Source organism: Euprymna scolopes, chromosome 8 (assembly GCF_053919585.1).
Source record: "Euprymna scolopes isolate OS-2025 chromosome 8, ASM5391958v1, whole genome shotgun sequence".
In the NCBI taxonomy this organism is placed as follows: Eukaryota; Metazoa; Mollusca; class Cephalopoda; order Sepiida; family Sepiolidae; genus Euprymna; species Euprymna scolopes.
Genome location: NC_136489.1, coordinates 88,121,706 through 88,142,687, shown reverse-complemented (window position 1 = coordinate 88,142,687; position 20,982 = coordinate 88,121,706). Strand labels below are relative to the sequence as shown.

The 20,982-nt window shown below is 31.9% G+C and overlaps 1 protein-coding gene across 1 annotated transcript in view; it reads left to right on the top strand.

Moving 5' to 3' along the window:
* LOC145283629 (FRAS1-related extracellular matrix protein 2-like) overlaps positions 1-20,982 on the top strand; it is an 855,643-nt gene that overhangs the window by 815,309 nt on the left and 19,352 nt on the right. Inside the window, exons 10-15 of the mRNA XM_080132581.1 lie at positions 545-754; positions 2,565-2,762; positions 12,533-12,697; positions 16,876-17,058; positions 18,165-18,295; positions 19,802-19,957. Coding sequence (XP_079988707.1) covers positions 545-754; positions 2,565-2,762; positions 12,533-12,697; positions 16,876-17,058; positions 18,165-18,295; positions 19,802-19,957 — 1,043 coding nt within the window. The remainder of the gene's footprint in view (positions 1-544; positions 755-2,564; positions 2,763-12,532; positions 12,698-16,875; positions 17,059-18,164; positions 18,296-19,801; positions 19,958-20,982) is intronic.

The window sequence follows — 20,982 nt, the reverse complement described above, 5'->3', positions numbered from 1 at the left end:
ATACATATATATATACATATATATACATACATATATATATACATATATATACATACATATATATACATATATATATACATATATATATATATACATATATATACATATATATATACATATATATATCCACTGTTTTGTTGTATAACAGCGACTTAGTATTTTCAGCAAAGATTTTTTTTTCATTTTATGGACAGTCTGTTCTTCTATGATGTGTCCTATTTTCAGAAGGCATGTGTCGGTGAACTTTTACTGTTTATAAATAATATCAACAACCGAATAATGCTCTGTTCATTTTTACAAAGGTTTTGCATTATCGCTAATGACAGTGGCAAATTCACTAATCACATTGCTTAGCCCACAATTGGTTGTGGACACATATAATCACACACAGGCAGACTATTACAAAATGTGTATTTGTGTCTAGTTTCCTTAATCAATGTTTAAGTTTTATTTCATATTTGAATACCATAATCATCATCGTCATTAACAAGTTATGTTTTGCTTTTATCATCATCACAATTAACACATTTTTCTTTTTTTGCAGCTGGAATTGATTACATTCCCGTAAACAACATTCTAACTTTTGAACCTGGTGTCACAGTTCAGTCAGTCAAGGTTGTGATCCTTGATGACCTCCATCTTCCCAAAGTTGAAGGAAACGAAGAATTTGAGCTGATTCTCAGAATGCCCATGAATGCCAAACTCGGATCACAAAGAACAACTCTAATATCAATCAACGATTCTACGTCTGACTGTGAGTTCTTTACACATTTGATTTTTTTTTTTTTTTTTTTTTTGCCTGTATGGATGAGGGAGTGGTTATGGAATTTGTTATTGCTAGGGTTTTTTCTTTTCTCCAAGCTAACAAAAAATGGCTTGTTTTGGAAATCCATCTTTCATTGGTTTGACTTTTAAACAAACCAGAAAAGCAGAATTGTTTGCTTTTACAAAATTCTGAAATATTTTATCCCTTGTCAACTGGATTAACATTATGTATTGTTGAGCCTCTATATTTAAATGACAAAGATGTTTGTTTTGGAAAAAAATACATGAATTCTATGTACAAACACAGCTGAAATAACCCAACCCATAAGATAAAATATGAGGACAACAATGAGTCGGATTTAATTTCACTTACCAAGCATTTTATGGTTCCTCCTTATATAACATTCACAGCAATAACTCGTCTTTCAACCACAATCGGAAAAAAATATTCCTTTATCCTTCCATATGCCTAACCTCAAAAGGAATTTCCTTGGAGAGAACTTCTTTACAAGGGCTTCCCATATGTAAAACATATTACTATGGGATTGCTTCCCTGCTGATTACAACTAGGCCGTATTCATACCCAACGTCAAGAAATTCTTCTCATAAACCATGAGTAATCTTGGCCAATGTTAGTACTTCCATCTTTCAACTGACAATCACTCCGGCTCATTCTCAAGTGACTTTTGGCCTTGATAAGTGGTGACCTAATTGTAAAAAGCAATACACAAAACCTATGAGTCAAGATGTCTAAAGTTTAGATATATAGGATAATTAGTTTTCATACTAACATGCGTTCGCCTTGTGCTCATTTTGGCTAGCTAGAGACTATTATTTGTCAGTTATATACAATATTGTATTATTAGATTCAAAATATCTAAACTTTATTCAATGTAACGGCCCTGTACATGAATAACCTGCCCCAAATGCTTTACACAAGTTACAAATGAGTTTTTGTGATATTTTTGTCCTTTCCTTCTGCAGAGCTTCCAACTTGGTATGGAGGGAATCTGAGACTTTACTTTCCAAAATAGACTAAATATCTTGATCTCATCAGTTGAGTCGAAACCTTTAGTTCTCTCCACACAAACATTCGGTTCACATTTAAGGTCTTTGCAATGTCTCTTGCAGACTTTCCGGATTTGAATGGCAATTGGTTTCACTAAAGCATAGGGCATATTGGCAAAAGTAATCTTTGTTAAACTTTATACATCTGAAAAAGATAAAAATTTCATGAAAATTCACTAAATATAGATAATATAGATAATAATAGAAAGTTGTAATGGAAAATATTGAACACCCTGTATAAAATGATTAGACGAATCTAATCAAACTGCACGTTTAGCATGCAAAATGCTATTTCAAAATTAAGTGCGATAAAACCAAGTGTATATCTGCCAGACTAACATACCAAGTGACAGAAAGAGCTTCTATAAAAAAAAACGAAAACGACATTCATGCTAAGCAGATTGAACCTGCTTCCCCCCCCCCCAAAGAAGGAAGTCTCATGGGAATATCAAGTTGACTAGCAATCCCCAATTGAATGCATATCCCAGTCAGGGAAGATGATGACTTAGGATTTTTACAGTTCTTATAGAGAGGTATCAAAGTCTACATACAGCGCCTGGTATTCCCAAATGTTCACTCACCTGGTACTGACCAAGTTCAACGTTGCTTAACTTCGGTGATCTAACAAGAATTAATGTATCAAAATGATCATGCCGTATATATCATCTCTATACAACTGTGCTAATTCTGATATGCTTTTTCTTTTATTTTTCTAATCTTTCTTTCTTTAGTGCCACTAATGCAGTTCAAAGAGACTGAGATTGTGGTAGATGAAAATGATGGCTCTGTTTCTGCCACCATCGAACGCAGTGGAGACTTAAGCCATAGTTCTACAGTTCGCTGTTACACTCGACAAGGGACTGCATTGGTAATGATGGACTTTGATGAACGACCGAATACTAATGCCTCTGTCATTAGATTTGAGCCAGGTAGGAACAACACAGCAACATTAATTTTAAATCAACTTCAATTATATGCAAAAACACACACACACACACACATAATGATAATAATAATAAGCTTGATTATAATAGTCAACAGAATTGAAATATGTATGGTTTTCAATTCAAATCAATTGATTATTTATGATAACCATAAAGATCAATCGTTTTTTTTTTTAGCTTAGTTTAGTGTCGTATATGCAAACATGTATAATAGTGAATAATTTATTGATGTAATTTTCATAAGTATTTATACACAAATTAAAATTAATAAATTTACTAATAATTATTATTAGTATTAGTAATAATTATTGTTTGTACGAATAGTTGGATTTAATGACTTTGTTTGATAAAATTCAAAATGGCATAATGGAAACATATTAAAGATATATGCAGCATCTCTTCCAATTTTCGGATATTAATTATGTCAAATCACACTTCATTTCCTTTTGACGGATTGATTGTTGCTATTTCTTCTGATGAGTTAAGGGCATAATAGATTCACTGATTGATATAATAATTAAGTGATTGATTTTGCACTACGAAACAGTACTGTCAAGAATTGTACAAGTCAACAGAATTGAAGGAATAAATTATAAGATGGGGTACATCATGAATTTTGGAATATAGTTTTTGTCATTTATTCTCTATATTGCTCTATAATTACATTGAGCTTCTTAAATAAGGATTTGTATATATTATAAGAAAATATATTTCTACAGAAATATATATTAAAGTGAGCTGAAATACATACTAATAAAATGTTTTTAAAAGAGAAAATCATATTTTCACCAAAATACATAGCAATACCAAGACATGAGATAAACATAATGAATATAATCTAAACAGTGAATGAATTTATTAAAAGAACAATAAAAATGAAAATAATAAGACCAGCGTCGCCACACAGGGTAAAGATACAGATGGAAATTAATATAAATTACTGCAAAATGTACAAAATCGAAACTAGGATATGCCCACCACAGTTACAGTCACTGGAAAAATTCGAATTGCACATGTTGAACTTTGTGAAGGGTTTAAGAGTTAAAACAAGCAAAAATACTTGAACCCTAAAATAAAATGAAAGGTATTCAACAAAATTATATATTATAGTTCCAGCAGATAAAACGATGAACATATAGAATATGGACTTTGAAACATATAATAAACTTATTTTGGGTGAACTAAATAAAAAATACAAAAAGCATGGAAAAGGATCTTTATAGAATAAATTTGTTAGCATTAAAAATATGTGAAAAAAATGAACATTCAATGTAAAATAGAAATATATACACCACTTAACTCTCTGATTTTGTTTAAAGATCACAAACCTGACTTCAACAATAAACCTAGCATTAGATTAATTGCTCCGTGTGTTTCTGATTTAGGTAATATTAGTAAAAAAAATATTAGATAGGATTACACCCACTTTAAAATCTAAAATACAACATAACCTTTGGATTTCTTTTGAGAGGTAATCGATTGGTTCCAGAAAATTCCTAAAAACCAGAACAGTAGATTCAATATGTTTGATGTTGACTCATATTATTCTTCAATAACTCATGAACTGTTCGAGAAAACACTGAAATTAGTGGAAAATGAAAGAAACGTAGCTAAATTAGAAATAGAGATTATAAAACTAGCAAGGAAAACCTTAATTAGATATGATGAATTATGGACAAGGAACGATAGAGAGAAGCACTTAGATATAACGATGGGCTCTCCAGACTCAGCTAAGTAACAAATCGAGTCGGTCTGTACATACTTAAGAAGATATATAAAACAAAAAATGTGTTTCTGGATACCACTCGTCAGCAACATGGCTACATTTTCTGGCAGAGGATCGAAATCACAACAACACAATCGGCACTCTAACGTTTTACCACTACGACGCCTTGTCAGATTTCATGCACGATTTTTATCATTTTTAAGTATAAGATCTGTTGCTATTTTTATTAATGGTATAAATTTTATGTACTGAAAAATCTTTAAAATATTTAAATAAAATTAATATTTGGTTATTTAATAAATAAAAGTAACAAAACAATTATATATATATATGCATATATATATATATATATATATATATATATATATATATATATATATCATGCTATGACGTCTAAAGAGATCCACATGATAACCCTACTTCTAAAGCATATTTGAAAGGTTTCTTATCACATTATATAACAAAATGGTTAAAATTAGTGTCTGAAAAGTTTTAACACATTCATAAGTACAAAACGTTGAAGCGACACCCACGCCAACATAGACACAGGCAAGAACAATTTCATTAGGACTTCGAGCTTGCCAATCCCTTGATGATTGTAATGCGTTGGGTTGCTTCATCTAAGCCAAAGGCAGGCAAGATGTGGGTGTGATCGCTGGATTCCACTTACCAACATACAGCCAGTATTGTAAAAGATATCTCTCTTTTCCAATTTTTTGAAGAAGGATTATTGGATACTATCAGACATACCCTGCATTAGCTTGGAATAAATTAAAACCATTATGTATGTTTACTCCGAGCCTTAAACCTTGTATTACCATTTTTGCTAATATATATAGATATATATATATATAATTTGTACACAATTCAAATACCACAAGTATATTTATAGCACATTCATATCATTTATCATATAACAAATAAAATTATATGAATGTGCTAAAATATACTTGTGGTTTTTGAATTGTTTACAAATTATATATAATAGATCTGGCAATTAAAAAAAAATTATTGTATACATACATTAAAAGATATATATATATATATATATATATATATATATATATATATATATATATATATATATATATATATATATAATTTAAACACGGTAGTGTTTGAATATATGGTTAAGTGGCAGTTTTAGTCATTTAGAACTACTTTCAAGCTTCACCGCCCACTCATTTTTTGACAAAATTTCAAACAATTATTACAGTTTATTGATCACCTTCTCAGCTATATTGCGAAAAAAGATTTTATATTTTCGTTCAGTAAAACAAAAGTTATGATGAATTTTCTGGTGTTCAAAATCGTAAAAATATGTAAGGGGGAGAGCGACGCTTTATATGACTGGTTTCCATAGCAACCACGTCGCTTCAATTCACTGCTGTCGCGAAAAGAGAAGTGACAAGTGAAACAGAGAATGAAAGCATGAAAATGAGATAATTGAGGGGATTTTATTGAAAGCAGACGAATGCCGTACATGTGTATGTTATGTTTATGGGAGTAAAAAATAAGACTGAAATTAAACAAAGAACAAGTGAATTTATTGGAAGCCTGAAAAAATCATGTATTACAATAGAAAAATGCGAGTATGAAAAGTAATATAGTTAAGCTTAAACATGGAAAAGTAAAGGACTAGTTGTTAAAACTGGAAAAGAAAAGGACAAGATATTCTAGTAAAAATGTAATAAATTTATAACTTAAAATATTGCAGCGTTAAGATTTTTTTTTAAATTCAGTTCATAACATTATATAATCAATTCTTAATGTTGCACTATTTTAAGTTATAAATTTATTATATTTTTACTAGCATATCTTGTCCTTTTCTTTTCCAATTTTAAAAACTAGTCCTTTACTTTTCCATGTTTAAGCTTAACCATATTACTTTCCATGCTCGCATTTTTCTATTATAATATATATATATATATATATATATATATATATATATATATATATATATATATATATATATATATATATATATATATATACAGTTTTCACTTTTTAAATTAAAATAAATAAAATAAACTCTGTACAAGAATAAAGGTGAGCACAGCTGTTGCAACAAATACTGTAGAATATTCCTCCTTAATGTTGTTGAGAAAGTCTTCGCCTATGTTGTTGCCAATATGCTGCAGTTCCTTGCAGAGTGTGTACATCACGAAACTCTGGGTTAAGAGCAGGAAAATGAATCATCAACATGACCTTCTCCCTGTGACAGCTCCAGGAAAAATGTCATGAACATAGACGATTGTTGTGTATTGTTTTAGTATACCTAACCAAAGTTATTGTTTCCGAGAAGAGATGTTTCACTCTGCTGCACAAGATTGCATTTCCCCTTAGGCTCCTGACAATGATCACATATATGAGCATTAAGTGTCGAAATGCCTGGCAAAAAATGAGCTTTCATAACCCCTACACACAATATTGTTTTCCCATGCTTCCAATTGATCAATCTATACAGACCAGTATATATTTTTCTATTATCAATATATTTTCCTTTTGTATCTTTGCTCTACCTTATGAGGAAGATTAAGGCAACTTAGAGTACGACAGATTTCCTGGACACTTGCCTGTTCAAAAGCGGGGAGAAAGAGGGAGGTGCCTTTTCACCCTAACGCTCTTTGATATTTGCTATTCTCTGTTGTTGTCTTACGATTTCGCTAAAGCAAAGGGTGAGTGCACCACTATACAAAAAGCAGCGGTACATTCATCAAACATGTTTCCTCCCACGCTAAGAGCAATGTGTGAATGCTACTCATATGGAAGTGTTTTGCGTAGAGCATAGTGTAAACATGCTATTGCTAGGACTTCTAATGGATCTAGGTAAGAGTAGTATAGATAGATGATAACCACCAACACATCCCACACTCTTGAGGGCCTTGTGCCTAATTTGTTAAAATTGTATCGTCATATTCTTTTAAGAAGTAAATAATTCAAAGTGTACAGTATGTTTTGTCCTGATTCAGAAGAAAAAGACTTCCTTTACGACTGTGGCAATTTTTTATTTTTGTCTCATCCAGAGTGTTTCTTGGGGATGGAGAACTCGATATCCTGACCATCAAGAACCGGACTCTTAACTTTTCCTTCGTGGAAGAGGAGGAGATTGCTGGACACTGTTGCATAGGAATATTAAATAAAATGTCAAGGTTGTTTATAAATGGCAGGTCATTTGGTGCATATTATGAACTTTCGATGTCTTTAATAGTTTATATATATGGCGAGTTTGAATCCTCGTATCCAATTTCTTCAAATTGAGAAATTAGGCGCTAAAAATTTGGAACTAGAAGAAAAAGTTATATTAATTGAAAGCAAGGCTATCAGGCAGATATTTCATAATGTAAACAATGAGATCAGAGTGTAGAATTTAACAATTTTGAATTTTGTGTTTATCATATTTTTCAGTTAAAGCCTTATATATATATATATATATATATATATATATATATATATATATATATATATATAGAGAGAGAGAGAGAGAGGGGGGGAATCAAAGAAGTATAAAGATATACGAGGAAAATATATTGATAATAGAAAAATATCATCTGGTCTATATAGATTTATTGATCAATTTGAAACATGGGAATACTATATAGTACGTAGGGCTTATGAAAGATCTTTATGCCAGGCATTTCGAGTCCTAATGCTTCCCATCTGAAGAAGAGGGGAGATGCTAGGTTACAAGATAAGGATGACATATCTAGAAATAGGCATATTAGAGGATTTTTATAGAGGGTATATATTGGAAGGGGAGAAAGGGTTGTCTAAGGGATTATTAGATAATTATGGTACTTTAAATATGTTAGAAAGAGGTTTTAGTAGGATTTGGTAATAGCGGATGGACTACATATAGTAACTACTCCCTTAAGCCTACTCCATCCGCTATCACCCAATCGTATATATATATATATATATATAAGATGATATACAGAAAAGTTACTTTTGGTCAAGGAATGAGCAGAATAAGATGCATTAAAAAGAAACAGCCACCACCCAATGAACACCGTCCTATCACGCTGGCTTCAAATGGTTTGATAAATCATTCCAAATCACATTGAAGACAGCTCGGCTTCTTGTCATGGTTGATTTGTAACCATATCTGTCAGTTAAAGTCAGGTTTAGGCACATTAACATATCACATGCCAATTTGTAATTGATGATAATCAGGATGCAGATGATACCTAACATGCGATGACACCTTACACTTGCTGAAGAGAGAACCTGAAAACTATATATATACATACATATGTGTGTGTGTGTGTGTGTGTGTGTGTGTGTGTGTGTGTGTGTGTGTGTAATGGCTACTGCTGTACTCTCGTGGACATTTCGTTAGCTTTTAAGACCTGTTGCTAGTTTTCACGTCCTTCCTTATAATACATATATACATAAATATTAAGTTCTTATTTAAAACACACACTATATATATATAGTAATCGTGACACCCTGCACTGAAGATTCCCGAAAGGATGAAACACTAGTGTCTGTAGGTATTTAATTATTATAGTAGAAAATAATTATATATATATATATATATATATATATATATATATATATATATATATATAAAACAGTTATCTACAGACATCTATTTCACTGTATCCACAGCTCATCAGCATAGCTGACGGTACTACAGTTTAACTAAAAAGACTATGATCAGCAAAGATTCGAGACCTAGTACAGTCAGCTAAACTGTTGAGCCGTGGATATGTGGAAACACATGTATGTAAATAACTTTTTTATAAAGTAAATAAATAAATAATATATATACATGTGGGTGTGGCAATCATTCTAAAAGAAGAGTACCTTCTCTGAGCTCCTAGGAGGAGACAATTCATACTAAATAAAATCATTGTTGAAAAACCATATTTGGTAAAATTGTCTCATCTTAGGAGCTCAGAGGTAATCTCCTATATATATATATATATATATATATATATATATATATATATATATATATATGGACAGTGTAATGCTATATTTTTAATATATGGACAGTGTAATGCTATATTTTTAATATAAGAGAAATTGCCTGAGTGCTGAATTACGTATGTAAAAGCAAATATTTTTATTTCGAGTAATATTAGGCATTAGGCTGATCGTCCCTTGATACCTGCCGTTTCACGGCAACACTGGAAACTGATTCTATATCACCCAGAATAGCAAGTGTGGCCGTTTTTCAATGGCTGCTAACAATAACTGTCCTTTTAACACATTTTTAGTGGCAGTTATATGCAATGAAACCAGAAGTTATGTATAGTTATTCCGAGATGTTTGTAAAAAAAGATTGCGCGCTAACCTGTGTAAGAGAGTAATATTTATAAACAAAAAATACAAGTATTCAGGGGCATGAACCAAATAAAGCTTTTATTAAGAGACTCGACCTAGTTTATAAAAAAGCACGAGAAATGGTTTATTAAATAGACCATTTCTCATTGTTCGTTTTTGCAAACAAGGTTTGGTAACTTCTTCATAGATGACTATTAAAAGGTAAAATCCTTTGTTTAATATAAAAAGAAATTTATTGAGTTTTTATAGCCAGGGATTGGCTCAATTAAGTAGTATTTTTTTTTATAATGACCGGAAGGAGCGTTGATGAATCTTAGTGCATTTGTTTGATTGTTTTTTTAGGCAGGAAGTATATGAGAGATTGGGTGTTTGTAGATGAATTTATGTATTTTAGATTTAATTATCATAGAATGACCATTTGCTTTAAGTGAAATGTGATTTAAAGGTGAACGCTGTATTTCTCATATTCCTTCAGTGACGGAATAGATGATATATATATTTGAAATTTTGATCTTTTTCTTTGACTAAAGGGTTTGGAGGATATCCGCTCTTCCAACGAACACTTTTCACATCTGCTAATCTTTATAGAAAGTTGAGTTAAAACTCAAAGCAAATATAAAAACTATAAGAATCTGCTTATAAAATTTACACATTCTGAGTTACGGATTTATTTACTCGGACTTTCGGGTCATGTTAAAATGAAAAAGCTCTGTCAGTATTGGTCTAGCTTTTGAAATAGATTACAACTGACTTTTACCGATGCCGATACGTAAACAGTCGGAAAAAGCCGAATTAAAACGAACTAGCGTTGAAATCAAAACGAGGCCGGTTTTTTACGATATAAAATATACTGAAAGAAAAATTATCGTATGTTTATTTTTAAGACTATTTTTTTTTTTTTTTTTTTGACAAAGAAAATTAATGAAAGAATTTTTTCTTTTACTGGAAAGATAAAAGATATTGTTTATTTATTTATTTATTTTTTCCGATAAAAAGTTTGTTTTTTTTGTTTTGTTTTTTGCCTTTAGAACACAAGTAATGTCACAACAATTTTTACAGATGCTTTTTCGTTGTACTTTTTGGTAGATACGACTTTTAAAAATGAAAAATCCAACTAGATTATGGTTATTTTGGGATTATGATTAGGTTTGGGTTAAAGGAAAATGGTTCGGAAGTTGTACCAGTAACCTTACAACTAATCATAACCATAATCTAACCATTTGTCCTACAACTATGAAATTCATTTTCAATTAAAGAAAGATTACTTTTCTTTAATTATTGGCCGCCCGTCAGATTTACTCAATTTAAAAGTACAGTTGTCGTCTGCTTCTCGAGCATTTTAATTTGATAAGTACTCGGCATCTTTCGCTGTTTACATTAACATCCAGATCATACTTTAAAAAGTCAGTTTACTCTTATTCGAAATCCATACAAACGCCGCTCAGTCGATCCAGACTGATCGATAACTCTTAGAATATTTTATTTCGTTTAATTGCTTGTTTGACTTCCTCAACATGACATAACATCACGAACAGACGACATTGTCCACAAAAAAATGGTAGAAAGTGATAGCATCGAACTATATGGGATATACTACTAGTGACATCTTAATTTGCTTTCTTCTAACAACACACTTGAAAGAAGTATATACACTTCAAAATGGATAACGTCATAAAGAATGAATGATTAGTTACGAAAGAAACAGTGTAAAGGATTAATGGTAGTTGCAAAAAACTGTTAACATGTACGTTTTAAAAGCAGCAGCAGCCGTAAATTCTGGCTACTGTTGTTCTATCAATAAATGCTAAAGTTAAGAAATTATATATTTCGTAATATTTCTATTTAAAAAATATTCGCTTGACCCAAGAGGTCACGTGTTATCTAGTAACTTATATGTTTTTTTTTCCATCTCACTGGAATATTGCCACTCAGATTCAAATCTTAGCATTCTTGCAACTTCTTATGGATGTTTCTCTTATTGAGGAGAAGTCGACTTCTTGCAACTTCTTTCTCATCAAATCTTTCTTAGAGTTTATACGTTAGATCCATTACGTTTTTCTGCTTTCATAAACTTGTTTCAAACACTTTCTCACGCCTTTGGCTATTCTCTATCTCTACTGATCTACTATCGGACCTTGTATCCAGTACGCGCGCGCGTGTATGTGCGTGTGTGTGTGTGTGTGTGTGTGTGTGTGTGTGAATCTCTGTCCCATTTGAAGGTTCTTGATAAAGTTAAGAAGAGTATCTGGTTGATTGTCTCCCTTTCTTCTCTGAACTCTCTTTTCTAAGAGACATTATGTTGCTATTCTCAATCGACCCTAAAAATATTATCATGGTGTGTGTTCGTTTGATTTGTCTGATCTATTCTTTGCTTCCTTTGTTCCAGTTCATTTGACTTGTTGAATTAGTGGTCTTCGCCAATTCGCTATTTTAGTACATTGTTATAACACAGCTTCTTTCCTGTATTATTATCATATTATAGCTTCTTTCCTTCTATAATCAGAAATATTATTGATTTTTTTTTTTTTTTTTTGTTATTGATTTTTGATATTAATGGAGGCAATCGTATATAAATTATACCTAAAAACATTCCCAGGCATGTAAAGTAAATTTGTGTAAAATTTCTCAGAAGTATTATTCCTGCCGTTTTGACGTCCATAGAAAACAAATTCACACACACACACACACACACACACAGCATATATTTTTTTTTTTTTTCATTTATTTTTCTTTTCAGGTGAAAGAGAAAAGTTGTGTACAGTCAAATTAATGGGTGATCACATCCATGAAAACGAGGAAGAATTCCGTTTAGTACTTGGAAGTCCTTTCAGTCAGACCTTAAAGAAAGCACTTGTTGGGCCGAGAAATGTCACACGGGTTAAACTTACAGATTTGGCAGACAGTAAGTATATTAATTTTTTATTCATAATGTTACTCACTGGGAGGTTTTACAGAAGTCACTGTTGATAGCTACTCACTGACAGTAACTATTGATGTTCCCTTGAAAGCCGAGCAACAGTGAGTCTACTCAAATTTCAAACACCTGCCGCCTTTTTTAATAAACCTTGCAAATTATTTTGAGTTACCACAACAGCCGTTTACCATCGGTTTTTTTTAAAGCTATGGCTGTTGGTGCTCTCTGGAATTTGGGGGCTAATAAGCCTTCCAAAGTTCCAGTATTTTTACATCCTTCTACTGGAAGTCAGGTAGGTGCTCTTCCTCCTCATTTTCAGCCTTTTTCTTGACTTTTCACAACAATATTGTATGGTATTAGTCATCATCAACATCATCATCATCATCATCAGCTAAATGTTTGATGAAAGCTTAAGATATAACGAATGTTCCAGAGAACACCATGGCTTTTGGAAATTTTGATTTGTGATGTTTTGTTCAGATCAGAGAGAGAGAATTATCAACAGATCTTTATACACACAATAAATTACAATATTTATGAATCCATCAAATATTCATTAGTTTTCAAGTACAGCCTAGCCTTATTTTTGTTCCTTCTACAGCAGATTAAAATGATATATTACTAAAACTTTAATATTAAAATCTTTTTATTACTATCTCTATATAAGCTTTTAGTTTTATTTTATATTTATTTTTTACTGTTCTCCTATTTACAGCCTATATATATTTATATTATTTCATTAATCTACATAAAATTTTGTGTATCTATTTTTAGTATTTACTCTAACAGTGCTCAATACGGTAGTAGAGCTAGGTAGTAAGTTTTGAAAATATATGTGGTCATTAAGCTACACAGAATTTTACATGTTTCATACTCGTGAGGATTCGCCAGACTATTGCTATTTATTTGCTTCACCACGAAAGCAAAATGTGACACAAGGTCGTTTTTAATGCGAGGAGAAAAACGAGCTTCCCCAAAAGAGGCACTCTGGAAATAGGCAAAAGTACAAATTGTTTTAGTATAGAAGGGTTTCCCCTTACATTGACTAACGACACATTAATTTGGGCATAGCATCAGAACAGATACCACATTGTGATCTTAGCCCAAATGATTCGTCACACTATTGCAGGGAAACGATGTATCATATGTAACATCGATTCCATGCAATCGTCTGACGAATCCTCATGAGTATGCAATGCGTAAAATTCTGTGTAATTTAATTGTCATATATATTTTCAAAACTTTCTCTCTCTCCTTTATATATATATATATATATATATATAAAATCAGAGTATCATAGCAAAGGATTCTTTTTCACTATTTTTTTCTTACAAGATTGAATCTGTTTTTTGTTCGTAAACTGCCTCTTTCCCCATTCATTATTTTCCATCACTTTTCCTTCCCCTCACGCCCATCCGTCTAATTGCAAAGCCTGGCTTGTTTTGAATGGGGCTTATCTGCAAGTGGCCTGTCTTTCAACAAGTCAGCCAGGGAGAGCATTCCTTGTAAGGCGGCTCCTCCAACATTTTTTCATAATATTTTTAACAGACTCGAGTCTGGTCATCATCAGAATTTCACTCATTACTGCCTCTAATATCCATAAACATAACAAATCACAGATGTGCCTTGCGCCTTCCCTTCTTTCTCCTCCCCCTTACTCTTGCTCTCTTTTCTTGTATGAGTAAAACAGTCTGAGTTTGTTTGCTCGGTTTTAAGATTGTTATTCTAGACCCCAGTAGTTGAAACAATTAAAAGTTTAAATCACGTGAATGGCAAAGTAAATTTTTAAAACTTTGTATCACTTGAAAAAAAAAAAAAAAAAAAAAAAAAAAAAACTTTATAAGATGTCCCTAGATTCCGGAAGATATTTACTCTGTGGTTAGAGTACTTGGAAAATAAATTGTAAAAAGTGATATTCTTCTGAAGGTTGAAGGTTCAATCCTCAGTGTGGACGACCGAAAATCCAGTCAAGGCTGACGGAACAAGAGCATGCTACCTCAGTGAAGTAAATAAAGGGTTCCACTCAAAATTCCGACCAAATTCCCGAGTTCGACAGAAACATTCCCGAGTTCAACAAGTTACACCTGAAGATGATTGGAGGTTACGGCGACCAAAACGTTGTGAAAATCACACTCGAGATGAGTACAGTAGTCCGATAGATCCAAATAATACATATTTTGGTTGCTTTTTTTCCTTTCCTGTTCCTTCTTTCTTTGATCGTATCAACACGCAGAAATTTAAATGTAATGTGAACAAGCATCTTACTACTTAACTTTCTATCCAGTTTGCTCCATATAAATCTGATCCCAATCATCATAGCTCTTTGTACGTCAGTGGCAATAGACCTTATTTGGGGCGAAACTAAAAAAAAATTTTTTAAACTAAAAGACGGCATTGAAAAAAAAACAAAAAAAAAATGATCTTTCTTTCGTTTAGAAGCGTAACCATTTTTTAATCTATTAATAGATTAAAACCGCTGACTTATTGAGACACTAGGAAACTAGACAGTAATTTCAGAGCTTTTGAATTGACGAATAGAAAGTAAGGCATGGTTTGAATTAAGGATTAAATCCAAAAGTCACGTATCATAACTTATCTAAGCTCCTAAATCAAATGAAAAGATAAATTTTCTCACGCATCTCTGTTGTATAAAAGAACCAAATTGATAGCACAGTATCCGATTAGCAGCTCTATTAAAAAGTATCATTCTTTTCTATTTATAGGGTCATTTTTTTTAATAAGATTTAACAAAACCTTTCATTAGTATTTTGTTTGTGTAATGCATAAGTGTTCATTTTAGAAATGGTTTTTCATTAAATCTGATTGAAAAATAGATTTGAGAGTTTCATGGAGCGTACAGTCACCCTCCCCCTTAATCACCATTACTCCGAGGTTCATTCTGACTTGGGGTGGGTATAACTTGTGAGGGTTTCATATACTAGTAAAATATGATGCATCCTTTATAGAATAGTTATTTGCAAAATATACCAAAAATGATGTGAGAATGATATTATGGACGTGTAATGTGAGTCTTGAAAAACTGACTTCAGTGGAAGATTAAATTTGGACAGCATACTTCGTTGGTTTGGGTGAGTGGTATTGTGCTAGTTTATGGAGAACAGTTGGGGTATCAGGGCCAGTTAGCGGGCAATTACCACAAATAAACACGAGAAGAAATCATACACATGCATTTGAAAGAGAGAGGTTTAAATAAATACCTGGTTAGAGATAGGTTCGTTTGAAAGTCAATTTCTTAAAGTCGTCAAACGCATGCCAGTATGTAAGATGATGATGATGATGATGATGATGCTGATGATGATGCTGATAATTATGATATCGCTACTGCTGTTGTTGATGATACTCATAATGATAATGACAGTGATGCGTGCAAAATACATTAATCTATAAATAATTAAAAATATTAAGAACTTAAAGCATAAGGATTTCGCCAAAATTACACAATTCGGCATGCTATAATCGTAATAATGTTGATATTTCATGGAAAATAATGACCTAACATAATAAAACTAATGAAGATAATGAAATAATAGCATAAAAATAATTAAAATAATATCATAAAATAATTAAAATAATATCATAAAATAATTAAAATGATGAAATAATATCATAAAATAATTAAAATGATGAAATAATATCATAAAATAATTAAATTAATAAAATAATATCATAAAATAATTAAATTAATGAAATATCATAAAACTAAAATAGTTACATAACATCATAAAACTAATGAAAATGATGAAATAATATCATAACACTATTAAAAACTAATGACATATCATAAAACTAATAAAAATAATGGCATAATACTATAAAACTAATCAAAATAATTTAACCAAACAGAAATTTGCTCATGATTTTATATTTGACTACACCAAGAACTGGAAGTATAAAAACTTTTAATAAAATGCCCTGAAAAGGGTTGATATGCCATAAAGCAATCAAACCAAACCAATCTGGGAGTCTTCTATCAATTCCTTTGACTTGGAATTGAACCTGAAAAGGCAACTCTTTAACAGTGCACATTTGATGAATTATAATAAGATATAAGTCGCAATAAATATATTACAAAACAAAGACTAGGATAACACAGGTAAAAGTTATTTGTTTTGATGCAATTTGTGTTTTCTATTTTCCAATTTCAGAACCTGTGATCAGATTTGAGAATACCAAATACTCCGTTAAAGAACCATTTGAATATGGTGAGGTGGCATACGTTCGTATACCAGTGGCCCGATATGGAGACCTTTCACAGACCTCAGTTGTACGGGTTCATACCAAAGATGGTTCTGCCAAAGCAGGAAGAGACTATAATGGAATCTCTAAAGGTAATCAATCAAACCTTGAATGATATCTTCAAAACAAAACAAATACATCCATTTTACATTACAAACACAAAACGTATACGTTCAAATATTTTATTAGTATTTTATTTCCTAAAATCAATCATATCGAGGAAGTCTTGAAATAAAGACGAAACGTTGATGAACATATTTCCTTATTCATCTCTCTATCACGTTGGAATATTATTTCCATAATTTTCATCATAGTAGACAGGAAAGAGGGTGTACTTGTCGAGATAATAGAGTTATCATAAGCCGCTTGCACCTTGCCAATTATATCTCCAAAAACAACTTAAGAAATCGACTACAAGCTTTTTTTAAGAGTTCGAGTTTTAGTTTTAGATCAGATAATTTTCTCAGAAAAAGAATTCACTTTTTAAAGTGATGCATAGTTTAATGACATACTGTTCTGTCCTTGAGCAGTGAAGGAGAAATCCTTTCAGACAGAGGCAATTTTTATTTCTGCCTTAACCGAAAGAACTTCTTTTTTGAGGACCTGGATTTTTTTCATGTTTTAAACTGAATTTGTCTACATCTGCCCTCACAGGGAAGCAAGTAAATAGCGACACACACAAAGAGTTTATTGCAACAAAAGTAAAACTGATGAAGTGCAATGTATGGCAGAATCACGTTCGCACAATGATTCTCGTTAGATCACAGAAGTTAAGCAATGTTAAGTCTGGCCAATACCAGGTGGGTGATCATTTGGAAATATCAAGCATTGTATATAGGAGAACGTTGACACCTCTCTGCAAGAGCGACAAAAAAAAAATACGTCGTCATCTCCTCTGATCGAGATCGATTTGAGACCTCTTCCGAATTTGATATTCCCATAAAACTTGCTCCTTTGGAGCAAACTGGTTTAACCTGCCTTGGGTGAATACCATTGTTTTTTTTTGTTTGTTTTGTTTTGTTTTTTTGTTATTTAAAAAAAAAAATTATGACGATGATGTGCAAGAAAACATTGTTGATTTTACGTTTCAACATTTTATGCGATGCGAAAAAGCGAATAAATGTTAAAAGTTAAAAATTCCTCTGCGTCTTTGTCCGAAGAGGAACTCATGATTCTTGTTTTGTTTCAATCCCGTCAGACTTGGTGTTTAGCGTCAACGTGTCCCACCAAATGGTTGAAATCGAAGTAATACATGACAACGAAAAAGAAATGACTGAATCGTTTACTGTGCACTTGAAACCCGATAAAAACTTTGTTGCAGAAGTACAGGTACGTATTTCCTAACTGTATGCATCTCTATTTGCATATAAATTTTATATGCGTGCGTGTTTATATTTGCATGTACAGGAGTCAATCCTAAACAAATTAACCGATTATCATGAAATTTGGAACACAGCTGTTAGTGGTAAGAGGTCGTAGTATGATCGATATGTTTGTTTTAGTTTTATGTAAAGAGAGTAAAAAAGGGATGGAAACCCTTCGTAAAGTTCAGATGCCACGCATTTTTATGAAATTTTTACAATGCGTATCAGACATCAATTAATAAATATTCCAATTTCAGGTTTTTGTGGGGTATTTTAACCCTACCAGATCGAGTTACCGATAATTTCCGAAAATGCTATATACTGAGCTACACTAAACTGGTATTTTTCCGCCCACGTGATTTTATGTTGTCAGGGAGCTAAAAATAGGTGGCACCTCGTCTGTGCTGTGCACCCTGGCGTATCTTACAAAAACAACCCCTAAAAGAAGGTAAAGACAAGGTACTGGTGCACCCACAGCAGAAAGTACCTGTGTATCAAGGAGGACTCCACCTGTTGGGCGAACTGGAAAACGAAGGCTGAATACTGACGGTAGATGAAAAGCAAAAAATTATTAACACGTTTTACATTTTATTTCACAATTTTGCCCAGGAGGCCAGGCCCAGGGGCAAATTAGGTCTGGTAGGGTTAACGGAATTTTGGGGTGCATAATATGGTTACAACATCCCATTTAAAAATTGAAATAATTCAGATTTATATTGAATTTAATACATAGTCATTAGACACTTATTAAAAAAGATTCTCTGAGTAGCTATTTAAGGCAGCTTAAGTTTTAGACGTTTCATAGAGTCAAAATCAGGTAATGCATATTAATTAAAATTTGGAATAAGGATTCTAGACAAGAGGATTAGTATGAGTATATGCTGATTTTATAAGGGGAGAGAAAAAATGGTTCAAAAATGTTCTGCTCAGAGAATTAATTTTATCCATCCTGAAATTCATATTCCTTGAGTTATTTGTAAATTTAAGAGTTCAATGAAAATTTGAAAGCATTTAATATGATTTAAACTTCATCATTTCAGCATCCACATTATTATATCGTATGAATTTGAAAATTCTACTGTTGGCATTGGTTTTCCCCGATACTTTTGGAGTCAGAATTCTTTCTAGAAACACATTGAGCATTTATGTGAATGAAAGTGTTTTTTGGAGAACGAACTGGATTCGAACTCGGAACACCAGGTCGGCAATCCGTGTTGTTAACCACTTGACCTCACTGCTGTAAATTAACAATGCACACATCTAAACTATAGTTACAAAGAAAAATCGGTTTGATTCCGTTTTTAACTCGTTTTTAGATGAATATTCACTTTAGATATTCATGTAGTTTATGATTCTGATAAGCAATTTAATGGCTTGAAAATAAATTTATTGTCTTGATAATGAGTGAACATGCGATGCAGATGATGATGGAGACGAAAAAATGACCTTTTTTATCATATGTCAATTGCAGAAAAACAAGAAAGCAATTGTGTACATAGAAGAACGTAAGACACTTGCAGATGTGACCTTCCCGATTGAACCAATGGTTGTGTCTCTCCGAGAATATGATAATGCTGATTTTACCAACCGACAACCAATTCAAGGTTATCCATGCATCTGTATAACAGTAAGTAATTCAATTTATATAGTCTTTGTTTTTTTATTATTTGGCCAAAAAAAATATATACTTTCTTATATTTCTTATTGAATTAAAGAAAAAAGAAAAAAAGTTTGTGTGTTAATTCATTATGCATGCATTTATTCAAAACCAGCTATTTTTCAAATTTAAGACAATTATTGTCCACGGTTTTCTGATAATAATCAATAAGTACCAATCTTTTGAAGGACTCTCTTAGCAAGTAGAATAAATAAGACCTAGTCCGGTTTTATTTATTTATTTATTTTTGTACTATAATGCCTATAAAGATTCCGCCTCTCATATTTATTTTGCCTTTGGCTATCACTAAATGTTATTTCTATCTTGAAGGACACCATCCATCCTCATAGACCATCATGATCTTTTTATTTTTTATGTCCATCTTACCTCCCACTCCCATGTGGGGTCTAAACTGCTCGATATGGACACATTTAATGATTTATCTCCCCCTTTCTCCTTTTTTTTTTTTAAGATGTCCAATTAGATTCATGCCAATGAAGAATCAGAAATTTCTACTTATATATAAAATGTACTTTATCTCTCTGTGTGTGTGTGGGGGGGGGGTTCTTTTCCTTTAAACTCTAAAACGGCTATGCCATTTTTTAAATTTCATATAAATGTACTTTATGTGTTAGGGAGTGTTCTTAGATAAGTTTTGTATCGTAATGCCTCCGATAAGTATCGAAATTCGATAATCGAAAAAATCTGTTTAAAGAATGAACAGTAAGATTTTCAACAAAGTTAACACCCTTATATGGCCTAACATTACAAATGCATTTGAAAAGTTTTGACATCACACAAGTAGAAAGGTGCGGCATGTAAAAGCAACGTTATGTTCTTTGATAAGACAGAGGCGCGTTTGAACTGAATGTGTCTGTTTAGAGCACAACTGAACCATGACACTTGACTTTTTAATTTTATATTTTAATTCAAGCTATTAAATAAAATTAATTTTATAAAGTCCACAGCAGCTTCTCTACAGTGCAATGCATAAT